At 54.5% G+C, this 13,925-nt stretch overlaps 1 protein-coding gene across 50 annotated transcripts in view; it reads left to right on the top strand.

Annotated features, from left to right (window-relative positions):
• Positions 1-13,925, top strand: part of CELF4 (CUGBP Elav-like family member 4) — a 321,048-nt gene that overhangs the window by 285,767 nt on the left and 21,356 nt on the right. For 9 of the 50 annotated variants that reach the window (XR_004180135.1, XR_004180132.1, XR_001897512.3 and 6 more), the window contains exons 4-10: positions 3,088-3,216; positions 3,447-3,526; positions 3,878-4,021; positions 5,172-5,319; positions 7,432-7,581; positions 11,726-11,791; positions 13,607-13,690. Coding sequence is in view for 43 of the 50 variants with exons in the window: in XM_009192630.4 (XP_009190894.2) it covers positions 3,088-3,216; positions 3,447-3,526; positions 3,878-4,021; positions 5,172-5,319; positions 7,432-7,581; positions 11,726-11,791; positions 13,607-13,690 (801 nt within the window). In the remaining 7 variants the exon portion in view is untranslated. The remainder of the gene's footprint in view (positions 1-3,087; positions 3,217-3,446; positions 3,527-3,877; positions 4,022-5,171; positions 5,320-7,431; positions 7,582-11,725; positions 11,792-13,606; positions 13,691-13,925) is intronic. The other 41 variants (XR_004180134.1, XM_031658979.1, XM_031658978.1 and 38 more) reach the window with 7 other exon arrangements.

Raw genomic sequence — 13,925 nt, 5'->3', positions numbered from 1 at the left:
TCCACGACTACCTGGAGGAAGTGGGTCTGAAGCTGGGTTTCTTTGGTATCTTGCAGCCCTCCAGAAAGGTAAGGGTGGCTGTAGTTTCCCTGGGGAAATCCAGATGGGGTGGAAGAGGGGAGCCTGGCCGCTTATATGTTTAGAAAGGCCTCGAGAAGGAGGCGCTTAACTGAGAACTGCACGGTAAAGGGAGATTTCAGGGGAGGGGAACGAGGAATTAGGAAAAAACAAAAAAACCCAAAACTGGCAAAAAAGGAAGTGGCTGGATAGAAAGGCACATGTGGATGAATTTTAATGCAATCAGAAAGCTGTCATAGCAATAATAAAGGAATGCATTCAGACGTCAGGAGAGGCGAAGGCGAGGAGCTGCGGTCTCCGCATGTAAATCAAGCTTGGGCAGAGGAGGTGCCTTCCCTTTCTTTCCTTTTTCTGTCCAAGTGAGGAAGTGGAATTTTTAGCAAGAGGGCCAGGGATTAGCAGGGGCGGGGTTCCATTTCTAAGTCTTTCTAGAAACCCTATTCAATTGAGCCTTTAAAAGGCACTAAAGGTTGAGGGGGAGGTAGGGGGAACACTGGGGGCTGTGCCTGGAGGGAAGAGTTTTAATTACTCCACAAAAGAAGGAAAAGCTCCCATTTCACTTCCAGTAAATTGCTGTTGCTGCTTCCAGGAGTCAAACATAAGGGCTCCCCAGTCTGTCCTCTGTCTCTGTCATCTTTCCCCCCAGCCCTCTTCTCCCAGCTCTTTGCCTCTAATTCTCTTATCTATGTTTCCTGTCATTTTCTCTTCCCCGCTCCCTTTCTGTGATGAATTCTATCTCCTCCCATCCCACTTCAGCTTTTCTCTTCCACCCTCCCTCTCTCTCTCCCTTCTCCTTGTGCCCCAGAGCCTGGAGCTGGGGTGGGGGGAGCAGGTAAGGCTGCACGCGGAACCTCGGAGATGGGGTGGGAGTGTGCCCCAAAGTCTTGCCAAGCCAAAGGAGCCAGAAGAGCAGCTTGAGGCAGGAAGTGGGGCTGGGGCTCTGGGGTCCAGAGCTTTAGCTGAGGCCCACCCTGTTGGAGGGCCAGCTGGTGTTTTCTGACCCACAGCTGGTAACAGGGACCAGCAACTGTGCCCTACAGGTTGTGGAAGGAACTGGGACCCGGCACCATGTCATCATGGAGAACTGGCCCAGTGTTGAGTGCATCTGGACTGAGTAGTACCAGCAGGGCAGAAGGCAGGAGGACTCTGCAGGTGGCTTGTGGAGCACAGGGGCCTGGAAGCTTCCTCTGCTTTGCTTCAGAACCCGGGACAGCCCCTCAGCTCTAAGCGAACTCCCCTGGCAATTTGGGCAAGGTGGGGGTTCTCTGGGAGAGAAGGTAATAACCACCTTGGATACAGAAGGACACAGGGTCCTTGAGTGCCCATGTGTTCAGAGGAAACCATGAACACATGGCCATTTGCAGTTTTGGGGTCTGCATTTCTGCAGCTTTGGCTGTGTGTCAATCATGTAATCATCCACAAACATCTAGTGAATGCCTGCTGAGTGCAGCCACCCCTGGGACTCTGTTCCAGTTCCTATGGCTGCATACCAATTTAGCCCGAAACTGAGTGGTGTAAAACAACCGTTTATTTTGCTCATGGATTCCGTAGGTCAGGAATTCACAGGGCACAGCATGGAAGGCCTGTCTCTGCTCCAGGATGTCTGGGCCTCAGCTGGAAAATTCAAAGCCTGGGAGCTGGAATTATCTGAGGACCCATTCATTCACATGTCTGGTGGTTGATGTTGGCTGTCAGCTGGGGCCTCAGTTCCTTTCCATGGGGACTCTTCTGCATGGGCTAATTGGGGGTTCACAGCATGGTGGCTGGCTTCCACAGATCCAACAGCCCCCCAAAACACAGCCAAGTGGAAGCTGATCTCTTTTATGACCCAACCTCAGAAGCCACCTGGCATCACTTCTGCCATTCTTTATTTGTTAGAGCAGTCACAAGCCCCACCGAGATTCAAGGGGAAGGAATACGCCCCCCAACTCTCAGTGAGAGGAGTGGCAGTCACACTGAAGTAGCCGCATGTGGGCTGGGGGTGCCTTCTGCAGTCATTCACCAGCTGCTGCAGGTCGATACAGGGTGCCTTGTCTCCCTGAGCACACAGCATGGGGTCAAAAAAGCACTTGGTACTCGCCCCAGGTGTGTGGGGGCTGCTGAGGCATCTTCAGGAACAGGTGCCCCCAAAGTGCCCAGGGTCGAATTTTGCAGCGTGAAGAAATAGGAGGAAGGGGTATCCAGATGGAGGAAAAAAATATGTGAGATACCAAGGAGGTGTGCCCTGGGATGGCACAGGGCGGGCAGTCACTCATTTTTTATTCCCCTCATCACTGAATGGAGGGCCTCCTATGCTCCAGGCACTGCTGCTTCAGCAGAGAGACCTGGTCTCTTTCCCCTGTGAGCATCCCAGGGAATGGATGGGAAAGGAGAGCTATACGGAATACCGCAAAGCAAAGCAGTCATTGTCCTTTGACATTCCGGCCAAGGGATGGGGGGCTGAAACAGAGTAAGGGAGGGGTAAGAAGGAGCATGGGTGAGGAGGCAATACTTAAACTGAGATCTAGCAGAAGAGAAGGACTGGACCTTGTGATGAGTGCGCTCCAGGCAGGGGAACAGCATCTGCAAATGCCCGACGGCAGACCTGCCAGTTGTAATTCATTTTGGTGCCTGTGGAGGATAGCGCGTGAGAGGAGGGAGGAGGGGAACGCAGGCTGCCCGTGTGCTCTAGTGAGGAGCCAGCCCAGGGCTCTGCTCCTCAGGGTGCAGCCTGCCCTGCAGGCGGGGAGAGGCCGAGTCGCTGCGATCCAGTTCCTGCCTGCCACAGCTCTCCCCGCACCTGTCCCGCGGCTGTGCGCTGCTACCCCACCCACTTCTCCCCCTCGCCCCTCCCGCTCCGACTAAGCCCCGCTCCCGTACCCCTCCCCGCACTCCTCCCCCGCCGGCTCTGAGCCCCAGCCCCGCCTCCCCGGCTCCTCCCTTTCCCTGCCGCCCTCCCTCTCCGGCCGTGCCCTGCTCCCGCGCAGCCCGGTTCCTGGCCCGGGTAAGCATCTCCTAATTTTGTTCTAGAAGATAGAAAACTCTTCGTGGGCATGCTGAACAAGCAACAGTCCGAGGACGACGTCCGCCGTCTCTTCGAGGCCTTCGGGAACATCGAGGAGTGCACCATCCTGCGCGGGCCCGACGGCAACAGCAAGGGTGCGCGGGGCGGGGCCGGGAGGGAAGCCCGGGAGGGAGGGGCGAGGCGGAGGGAGACCTGAGGGCGCCTCTGAGTCTCCCGGGCCGTCGCCGTCTGTCTCTGGGCTTCTTGGTGTCTCTTTCTCAATCTCTGCCTCATCCGTCTGCGTTCACCTGGGATGCGCCCTCTCCTCCCGGCCCCTCCCTGGCCCTGCTTCTGGGTCCCAGCTCGGCCTCTCGCGTCCCCGCAGGGTGCGCCTTTGTGAAGTACTCCTCCCACGCCGAGGCGCAGGCAGCCATCAACGCGCTACACGGCAGCCAGACCATGCCGGTGAGTGCTGGCCCCTTGGGGCGGGGGCTAGGGCAGCGGCGGGCCGCGACCCCAGCACCCGCCACGCCCCGCCGGCAGTCCAGTCTCCCCAAGAGACAGGAAAGCATGACCCTTATCCCCGGGTCTCAGACAAGGACGTGGAGGCCCAGGGATGTTAAGGAACTGGCCTGAGGTTACCCAGGTAGAAAATGCCCGCGGTGGGGTTCACACCTCATTCCCCTGGGCAAGCACCGATGCCGCCCTCTCCAAAGAGCCGCGAGGAGCGGGCGGGGTGGGCGCAGGCCAGGGGCACCGACAGCTGCGGGCGGAGGCTCTGGAGCAGGTGGGTCTCACGCGCCGCCCCGGCCGCAGGGAGCCTCGTCCAGTCTGGTGGTCAAGTTCGCCGACACCGACAAGGAGCGCACGATGCGGCGAATGCAGCAGATGGCTGGCCAGATGGGCATGTTCAACCCCATGGCCATCCCGTTCGGGGCCTACGGCGCCTACGCTCAGGCAGTAAGTGGCAGCGCGAACGGGCAGCAGTTCTCAAGCTCACTCCCCTGGGAGCCCCAGAGAGCAGAACACATAACCGAAAATTCTGCTCTATCCCTCGCCCTTTCCCTCCAGAGTGAGGAGGGGCCGGGAATGAACCCATGAACCCGGGGAGTGTAACTTCAGAAGGGTTTGAAAGAAGGCTGGCCCAGTTGGGGTGGCTGCCAGGAGGAGGTGGGTTGCTGTCTTGGTTCTAAGGGGCAGAGCTGAGAGAGGCCCCACAGAAACGTGGGTTACCCTGAGCCTTTTCCCCTCAGCCAGATCAACGTTGAACCCCGAGAAGCACAGGTGAGAGGGGGAGGTTCAGGTCATTGGTTGCAAACAACCCCCACTCCATGAAACGGGACCTCAGGCCTTCTGGTCTCTCCTGGCAGGGCTCCTGTGAGGCGTCCTAAACCCCTACACACCCACATTTCCGATATCCCCTCAGGCCTCTGGCCCACCTACTTCTTTATTCCACATGCGGACCCACTCTGTCAGCCTCTCTTGGAGCTGCCTCCAGACTGGTAACCACAGCCCCCATGTGGGTGGCACTGAGGCCAGCCACGGTTCTGGGTCTGAAAATGCAGGCTTACGTCACTGCTGCAGCACTGTCCGCCTTGGCCACATTCTGCAGCCTCCCCTGTCTGCACTCACCTTTGTGACAACACTAGGAGTGCCTGGGGTTCTATTCATAATTCTCCTGTTACTTCTACCAATAGACTCCAAATTAAAACCGTTCTGGACAGAAACCTGTGCTACGTTAAGTTCTGCAGAGGCTCATCCCGCATGTCTCTAGTGCTTTGGATGTCACTTCCCCACGAATGACAGGCCGTACACGGGGCTGACTAGCACCCACAGAACCAGCCTCTTTCCCTGTCCCTAACAACAACTTTAGAGTTCCAAAGACCCTAGCATTACTTTTAAATGTAGTCATCTCTCAGGGCGGTGGACTCTAATAGCTGTTGAGGTACAGGGCAAGAATGGAGAGGCATCAGGGCTTTCTGGAGTGGGAGACTGCCTGGGGTGTCTGGGGCTCAGAGCCTGGGAGGTTGGTCTCCAGGAGCTGAGGCCCCTGTCGGGGAGGGATGCCTCCTGGAAGCACGTGATATTTTTTCCACTCCCTCTGCCCCAGCTGATGCAGCAGCAAGCGGCCCTGATGGCATCAGTCGCGCAGGGCGGCTACCTGAACCCCATGGCTGCCTTCGCTGCCGCCCAGATGCAGCAGATGGCGGCCCTCAACATGAATGGCCTGGCGGCCGCACCTATGACCCCAACCTCAGGTGAGCTGGCAGGTGCCAACACAGGGTCTGGCCTGGTGGGAGAACAGCTGGCCCCAGTCTGGGACCTAATTTCAGCTATCAGCGGACCATTCTGTGGCAAAAGCATATAGTGTCTGGGCCCAAGAGACCTTGCCTTCTGGCAGTTTGTCTCAAAAATGTTCTAATCCCTGAAGATCCAAGGGAAGATGAGATGTGGGACCCATGAGTCTAGGGTGTGATTTCAGGGTGGGGTGGCTTTCTCTCAAGCTGTTTAACCTTATCAGGAAACAATGTATCTTGATCTCTACTAACAATAGAGACCTGGAAAGAAATTGACATGAAGACATCTCCCTACAGTGTCTATGAGGAAAAGAGCCTTGGCCATTCTGTGGCCTTGTTCAGTCTCTGACCCAAGTACAGAAGGAACCCATTTGGGTATTGCTTTTTTTTTTTTTTTTTTTTTTCCATTTCCCTTTAACGCAACCTAGACTCACTGGCTTTTTCTAAGACAACTATGCAACAAGCTAGAGAGAACCACAAGAGTTATCAAGGGGCAGGAGTTTGGAAATGACCCAGCTCACAAATCATGTTTTTGATTGAATCTTGGCTATTGTTCGTTCCAGTGAGTCTCAACTGTTGCAGTTATGCCCCCGAATCCCCAGGACATCTGGCAATGTCTGGAGACATTTTTGATTGTCACAACTGGTAGTGGGGATTGCTACTGAAATCTAGTGGGTAGAGGCCAGGGATATTGCTATACATCCTGCGGTGCACAGGACAGCCACCACAAGGAACTATCTGGCCCCAGATGGTAATAGTGTCAAAGTTGAGACACTCTAGTCTAGTTCTAAGGGCTGGTCCTGCACCCCAGGCTCTCATTCACTGAGATTCCTTGGCTCTCTGTGCCTAGGCCACAGCAGCAACTTTCCTAACATCTGAGAGATGTTCCTTTCCCAGCTGAAAGCCACAAAAGACTGTGCCATCTATGGGCTCAACTTGAACACTACCCTTCACCTCTGATCCCCAACTTCAAGGGATACACATGAGCCCAGGCAGTGGGCCAGCCTCAGGTCCATGTTCTCAGAGGGACCCTGCTTCCCACGTGAGAGGAAGGCCCTTTCCAGCCTCTGGGCTTTCAGTACAATCACCATAATATCCACATCTCAGGTTCCACCCACCTGGCATAGGAAGGACACAGGATATTGTCATTTGACCCCAACTTTATTCTCACCATCATGACCACTACTATTGCTTCAACTGGAGGAGGCCAAGGTGTCTTCTTTGTGTATGAGCTAGAGCTGAGTCTGGGCTGTATAACAACCTCTCTGCCTCAGTACAAGAGAATGCCAGAATTAAGACCTACTCCATCTGAGCAGAAAAACTTCTTCCTGGAGAGGCATATCAGCTCCCCAGTGACCAAGTAAAGACCAGCTCATCCAGCCTTAGCTGGAGAGAGTAAGAGCACTGAAAAAGACTTAAGGAGGGCCAGGTATGGTGGCTCATGCCTGTAATCCCAGCATTTTGGGAGGCCGAGGCAGGTGGATCACTTGAGGTCAGGAGTTCAAGACCAGCCTGGCCCACATGGCAAAACCCCAACCCTACTAAAAAATACAAAAGTTAGTTGGGCCTAGTGGTGCATGCTGGTAGTCCTAGCTACCTGGGAGGCTGAGGCAGGAGAATTGATTGAACCCAGGAGGTGAAGGTTGCAGTGAGCTGAGGTTGCACCACTGTACTCCAGCAACCTGGGCAACAGAGCAAGACAAAAAAAAAAAAAAAAAAAAAGGACTGAAGGAAGACCAAGTGTGATTACAGTCAAGGGCATTGAGAGTAGTCTATGTGCTGTCTAAGGACAAGCGATCAGGGTCAGAGAAATCTTCTTTAGGCAGGTGGAATTTGGACTCTGCCTTAAAGGATGGATACAACTGGAATAGGTGAAGTCACTTCATATAGGGAGATAAGCCAAGGCATGGGTCATAGATAAGCATAGATAAGATTGAGCTGGTATGTGAGGTCCAAGTCTATCCACATGTCCTTGGAAACAGTTGAGTGGAGCTTTATGGGTGGGCCTTCCTCACCTTTGTTCTGCTTGCCTCCCCTCCTCCTTCACCCTTCCGTATCCCTGGAATATCCCAGGTGGCAGCACCCCTCCGGGCATCACTGCACCAGCCGTGCCTAGCATCCCGTCCCCCATTGGGGTGAATGGCTTCACCGGCCTCCCCCCACAGGCCAATGGGCAACCTGCTGCAGAAGCTGTGTTCGCCAATGGCATCCACCCCTACCCAGGTAAGCACATCTGTTAGCACTTATTTCCCTATGCAGCACATTCTTTATCCATGCTGTCCCTGCCCTTGCTGTTATAACAAGATGTGGCTCCTGCCCTCTGTCCATTCCTTGATGAAACCCCAAGTGTGATCAGAGAGGGCCAGCCTCCCATCTTCCTTCAGGGAACCTGTGATGGAAGAAATGAGACCCAAATCCTACCCTTGGAGATGTGTCATTCTGATCTAGGAGACAGAATCCCATTCCAGATGCTCCCTTAGGAAAGAAAGGAGACTGGGTGCAGTTGTACAACCATGTAGAGAGACCAGTAAGTGCAAAATAATTGAGTGTCAATTTAACCTACAAGAAGTAAGGGGATAGAAACTAGAAGAACAATCAGGGGTAGTGTTAAGTAGGAAAATACTTTTTGGGAAGGAGTGGAGGGAGGTACAACGATTGGCAGTCTGTCTAGTACAGACCAGTCGAATCCCTTGCTGCACGCAAAAGCGCGATTAGCACCCTGGACAGCTCAGCACCACAGACAGCCCAGCACCTTGGACAGCTCCTGGACTCTTACCAAAAAGTCTGCCACACAGAAAGATCCAGGAGGCCTGTTCCTGATTAACTTTGTTCCTCAAACTTAGCCGTCCTCACAGGGTGAGAGTGTCCAGTTTACCTGAAGCAGCTCTTCTCCCTAGTGTGGAGAATGGGCTATCAGGGCAGGGAAGCTGGGCCCAAAGCCCTGTAGTAGGCTACAAGGGCAACATGCTCCAGATGTGGAGAGTGCTGCCCTACTTCCTGGAGGGCAGAGGATGAGGTTAGAGTCCCCGTAAGTATCAGTAAGTACTCAGTTTGTGCTTGGAAAGGGGGGCCCAAGAAGGAGGGCAGGACGTGGACCTATCACCTGGGAAGTCAGAGTCCATTGGGAACACAATCTAAGTCTGCAGAAAGATGAGACAATAAGGCAGAATTAAGTTTGATCAAGAGTGAGTGTTCTCAGACTTGAAATGCTAAAGATCCCAATGAATGGAGAGTTCTGTAGGCTGAATAAGCCCAAAAGAGCCTCCCCAAGGAGGAAGCTATCATTGAGCTTTAACAGATGGGCAGGAATTGGAGAGGTGAAGATGAAAAGGGAACACCCTCCTGTGGAGGGACCTGCCTGGCAAGAGTGGAGGTGGTAAGGAGATTGGCACACAGGGCAGGCAGGCCAGCCCAAGGTGGATTGACAGCAGAGGCTGGGTCCTGTTCCCCATTCTCGGTGCCCATCAGAATCCACTGTGGGGCTTTATATAACCACATACGCCCAGACATTCTCGCTTCCCTATCTGGAGTGCAGACCAGGCATTTGTAGTATATACAAGTCCCACCAGCAGCAGAGTGCAAGGTCAGTGTACTAGAGGGAAATAGAGGAGAATTTCCTGACTTTGAACTTGGAGTTGTCCTTGATCCCATTCCCCATTCCAGAGTTTGCCCCATAATCTATTCCTCAGTGCACCAAGAAGAGGCCAGAGGAGTCTAGAGAGTGAAGTGATGAGGCTCTAACGATCTGGAGTGTTGTTTAAAGATGATGACCCCAAGCTGGTAGGGAGGCAGGATGGAGCTGGGCAAGCTGGGGGTGGAAGAGACCCCACCAGTTTCAGGCTCATGGGCTGGGAGGTGGCATCCCCAGCACATCTGGGTGTCTTCGTTTCCCACCCCTTCCTGCCCACAAGCCCATCTGGATCTCTGGATCCTGATAAACCTGCTCCTTCCCAACCCCCTCCAGCATCTGTGAGCTATTTCCCTCATGGAATTTGGAACGTTTCTTCCCCCATTTGTAACAATCTGCCACGTCTCATAAACAATTCCCTGCCAGAGCAAGAGGGAGGGAGGGATGGAGGGAAAGAAAGGAAAAAAGTAGTACATTAAAAAAATTAATTTACCATCTTTAAATGCAGAGTTTGGACCCACTGTAATGAGCGAGATCCTTCAAAATGTTCACTCTTTGGCAGTTACTAATGAGGTCGTTAGAGAAGTAGAGAGGGTCTCATAAATGCTTTTCTCTGCTTCCTAGCCCCAGGTAGCTTTTCTAATCTCCCCTCTTGGGTTCTTGCTGGATGCACACAGTGTGGCCTTTACTGTCACATAAACACCCTTGAAGGGGTGGCTCTTGCAAACATTAAAGATTGTTCATTCATTCTTTTCATCATACTATTTGTCAGATGCTTATGATGTTCCTGGCACTGTGCTGGAGACTGCCATGCAAATCGTGCAGGTTATATTTTGCATAAGGGCACCAAGCTGTGTGCCCAGAGGAAGGGGCACCCTTTTCTAATTTGCACAAACACACTGCATGGGTGAATAGCTGGAAAGACCAAGAGCACAATCTGGACATGGTTCTCTCTCCATAGAGCTTAGAGGCTGGCAGAGGATAGGGGCAGAGAGGAGACCACCCTGCCAAGCACACCCCACTGAGGAGCCCTCAGTTCCAGCCTCTACCATGGGGGAAATAGAGGAACAAGGTGTGGGACTGGGACATCCCCAGGCAGGAAGGAGGCTGCATTGTGGCTAATCTTCAGCTCCCCACATCTGAGCAGAGCCCTCGTGGGTCGGACTGCCCTGCCACATTCTGCTCCTGGGGGCTATGGAACCTACTGTCCAGTTGTCTCTAGGGACCTCTGCCCCAGGCTTTTCCCTGGACACCCTTCAGGCCCAGGTGCTCTTTTTCTTTCTTTCTTTCTTTTCTTTTTATTGAGACGGAGTTTTGCTTTTGTTGCCCAGGCTGGAGTGCAATGGCATGATCTCAGTTCACGGCAACCTCCACTTCCCAGGTTCAAGCGATTCTCCTGCCTCAGTCTCCTGAGTAGCTGGGATTACTGGCGCCCATCACCATGCCCGCTAATTTTTTTGTATTTTTAGTAGAGACAGGGTTTCACTATGTTGGCCAGGCTTGTCTCAAACTCCTGACCTCAGGTGATCCACCCACCTCGGCCTCCCAAAGTGTTGGGATTACAGGCATGAGCCACTGTGCCCAGCCCAGGTGCTCTTTTTCTAATGGAGGTTTACTGAGATACTCAGGGAAACATGCTTAGAAGGGAAGTTGGGGCACTCTTCCTAGACTAAAGATCCCAAAGCCTGGCACAGCCAGTTAGCTTAGCTGGCCTGAGTTGACAGGTGGATAAGCCCAGGTAGTTTCTTCCTGCCACTGCATGTTATCTGGTTTTCCCTCAAGCATCCTAGGGCTCCATCCTCCCTCTGGGCAGTCCCTGCCTCTACCATGTCTCTGGGCTTCCAAGGCCAGCCCACTCCCACATTAGTCACTACCAGCCTTGGTCACCAAAACCAGTGCCTACTGCTGGCCCATGCTTCAGGCTTTTGCCCACAGCTTCTGCAGAGACAGCAAAGGCAACAGAAGGGAACCAGGCCTTTCCCTCAGCCCAGCTTCCCTGAGTTTCTTGCCAAAGTATTGGTTCAGGGGACCTCTCTTCCCACTGGGCGGGAGACATCCCAGGGTCACAGTGTTGGAAGATAGGAGGAAGGTCCTTGGTCTTCTGGTTCCTCGGTTCTGTGGGCAGCACCCCTCTCTCAGGCTGCTGGGAAGACCCCATTTGCGTAGCTGGTCCCTGCTGAGAGGAGCTTGGCCATGGGCTAGGGGTGGAAGACCTCCATGCCTGGTGCAGCTTCCCTGACAGTAAGGGCGGGTCCCTCTTTGTGAGCAGGCACAGTGGCCCAGGAGGACAAAGCAGTAGTGTGAGGCCTTCTTACCCTTTCTTTCACGCTTTAGGGGCTGCCAGCCCCCTCTCCCTTTCCCCACAGCCCTTATGCAGGGCTGGGCCCCTTGTGTGTCCCCCAAGCCAGCATCTCAGTGTTGAGGCTTCCTTGGCATCTCCTCCCCAACCCTCCACAGTGCTCTGCATGAGCCCCCATCTTACCCCAACCCTAGGCCAACTGCAGCCTGCATCCCCCAGCCAGGGTGGGCAACTGTCTACCCCGCCAAGGATGCTGAGCTAGGGAAGGTGACCCCCAGAGGGTCCAGGCACTCAGGGTCTCTGTCTCAGATGCCGTGCCCCAGGGCAGAGCCCGCAGTAGCCAGAAAAGGCGGTGCAGCTACATCATTGTCCTCATGGGCATAGGGGGAAGGGCCAGTGTGGTGGGCACTGCTGACCTCTGTCCCCTTGGCTCCCTACAGCGCAGAGCCCCACCGCCGCGGACCCCCTGCAGCAGGCCTACGCCGGAGTGCAGCAGTATGCAGGTCGTTAGTATCCACGCGTCCCCACGGCTCCTTCCCCAACTCCGTTTATCTCTCCACGCCTGTGACACCAGTGCCCCCTCAGACCTGGGGCCAGCACTGCATGGGGTGGGGAGAGAGAGTGGAAAGAGGGAGGGCTGTGCTGCCAGAGATCCTCCAGGCTGCCTTCTTGTCAGCGGGCCACCTAGAGTGCCCCTGCAGTGGGGATGGGCAGAACTTCAGGCGAGTGGGCAGGCCAGGTGGAAGTTTTGCCCTTGCTGGGCAGTTACTTGTCTTTGAGGCCAGATTTCCCTTCCCCAAGGAGTTTCCAGGGCCGGTTTGCCCAGGAGCACCAGGTTTGACAACAGCACCACAGGTGAGGCTGGACCTGGGTGTGCCCACCACGGGTCACAGTCACTGGCCCGGGAAGCACAGATGCCTCATTTGAGAGAAGGAGGGGCTCTAGAAGAGATGCTGTTTCCCCATCCCCTTCCTCACACACAGGCAGCAGGATGGGGTCCCAGCAGGTGTGACAGGGAGCAGAGGAAGAGAGGTGGGAAGGGATAGCCTTGAGTGAGCAGAGGGCCTGGGGTCACTGAGCACAAGCCAAGCTGTCAGCCAGGCTTCTCTCTTTCTCTCACCCCTGGACGACACAGCACCCCATCATCGTCCCTGCCTAGCCTGTGTCCTACTGCCTGACCTGATCAGGGTCTCTCTTCCCTGTGCTTAGAAGAGCCAGTGCTGTCTCCCATGAGTGCAGTGGGGCTGCCTGGCAAGGGGTGAGGGAACTGAGGTGAAGCTGGCCTGGCACATGTGGAGCCCAGAGGAGGTGCTATCACCTCCTGGGTTCCCTGAGCTCTGACTTCAGGCTCTGCTGCTATGGGAGCCAAGCCAGGCAGAGGAGGGAGCTGGCCACTCCTGTCCTCCCTCGGGCCCTTTCCAGTTGGACAATCAGGTTTATCCAACTCAGTTCTCTGCTCCTGGGGACTACCCCCTGGCAGGCTTCCCAGAGGCCAAGTCCACACCTCAGGTGGCCGCCCACCTCCCACACAGGTGCCATTTGAGTGGGAGTGAGGGCCTGCCAGCAGGAGTCAGCTGTGGCTCAGAGAAGTGGGAAAACCTTCCTGTGGATTCTAGGTGGCATGGGGTGATCTTGCCCAGGCCATTTTGGTGTTTTTAATTATCCATGATTGTGTGTTATGCACACATGTGGTTTATCCACTATTTCAAATTCAACTTGCCTCCCCTGAAACACACACAAACACGTATGTTCACATGTAATGCACACACGTGCACACACGTACATGCATGCATGTATGCATGTAATGTATGCACACGTGCACTAACACCATGTACACACGTGCACACACCCACACATACACATGTACACACACATACACCGACACACGTGCATGCACACTTGTAACATACACACACGTACACATACATGCATGTGTGCATGTAACGTACTCACACACATACACCCCCCACATGCATGTATGCATGTAATGTACACACACACATACACCCACACACATGCATGTACACATGTAATGTACACACACGCACACACATACACATACCCACATGTACATGCATGTATGCATGTAATGTACACACGTGCACACATACGTACACACACCCACACACGCATTTCCACTCTTCATCTTGCAACTTCTCTGTTAGTCCGGGAACTGAAAGCTGGCTTTGTCCTAAGTGGCCGAGTGGCAGGGCGCTTTTTGGCTGATCTGCTTTTACTGCCTGCACTGAAATCTCTCTCTTTCTTCCTGCTTCCACTCTCTGCCTTGTCGCCGGCTCTTGCTTCTTGTCTTGGGCCTCCAGCAGCCGCCTACCCTGCTGCCTATGGTCAGATAAGCCAGGCCTTTCCTCAGCCGCCTCCAATGATCCCCCAGCAGCAGAGAGAAGGTGAGTCTGCAGGCCAGCTCCTGGGCCCCTCCCTACCCCAGTTGTCCCCAAAGAGGCTGCTCACCTGGGCCTTGGGCTGGGGTGTGTGTTGGAAAGGTGACCACGCTTGTGTGCTGTGTTGAGGTGGGCAAGGGAAGACAGCAAGGCTGTGAGGAGTGGCGCTGTCCAACTGAAGGGTAGAGGTCCACTTCTTGTGGGCAGCTCTGTACACCAGAGCGGTGTCCGGCCTAGGGCA

Source organism: Papio anubis, chromosome 19, assembly GCF_008728515.1.
Source record: "Papio anubis isolate 15944 chromosome 19, Panubis1.0, whole genome shotgun sequence".
In the NCBI taxonomy this organism is placed as follows: domain Eukaryota; kingdom Metazoa; phylum Chordata; class Mammalia; order Primates; family Cercopithecidae; genus Papio; species Papio anubis.
The sequence above is the reverse complement of the archived record's forward strand: the minus strand, read 5'-3'. Positions and strand labels throughout refer to the sequence as shown.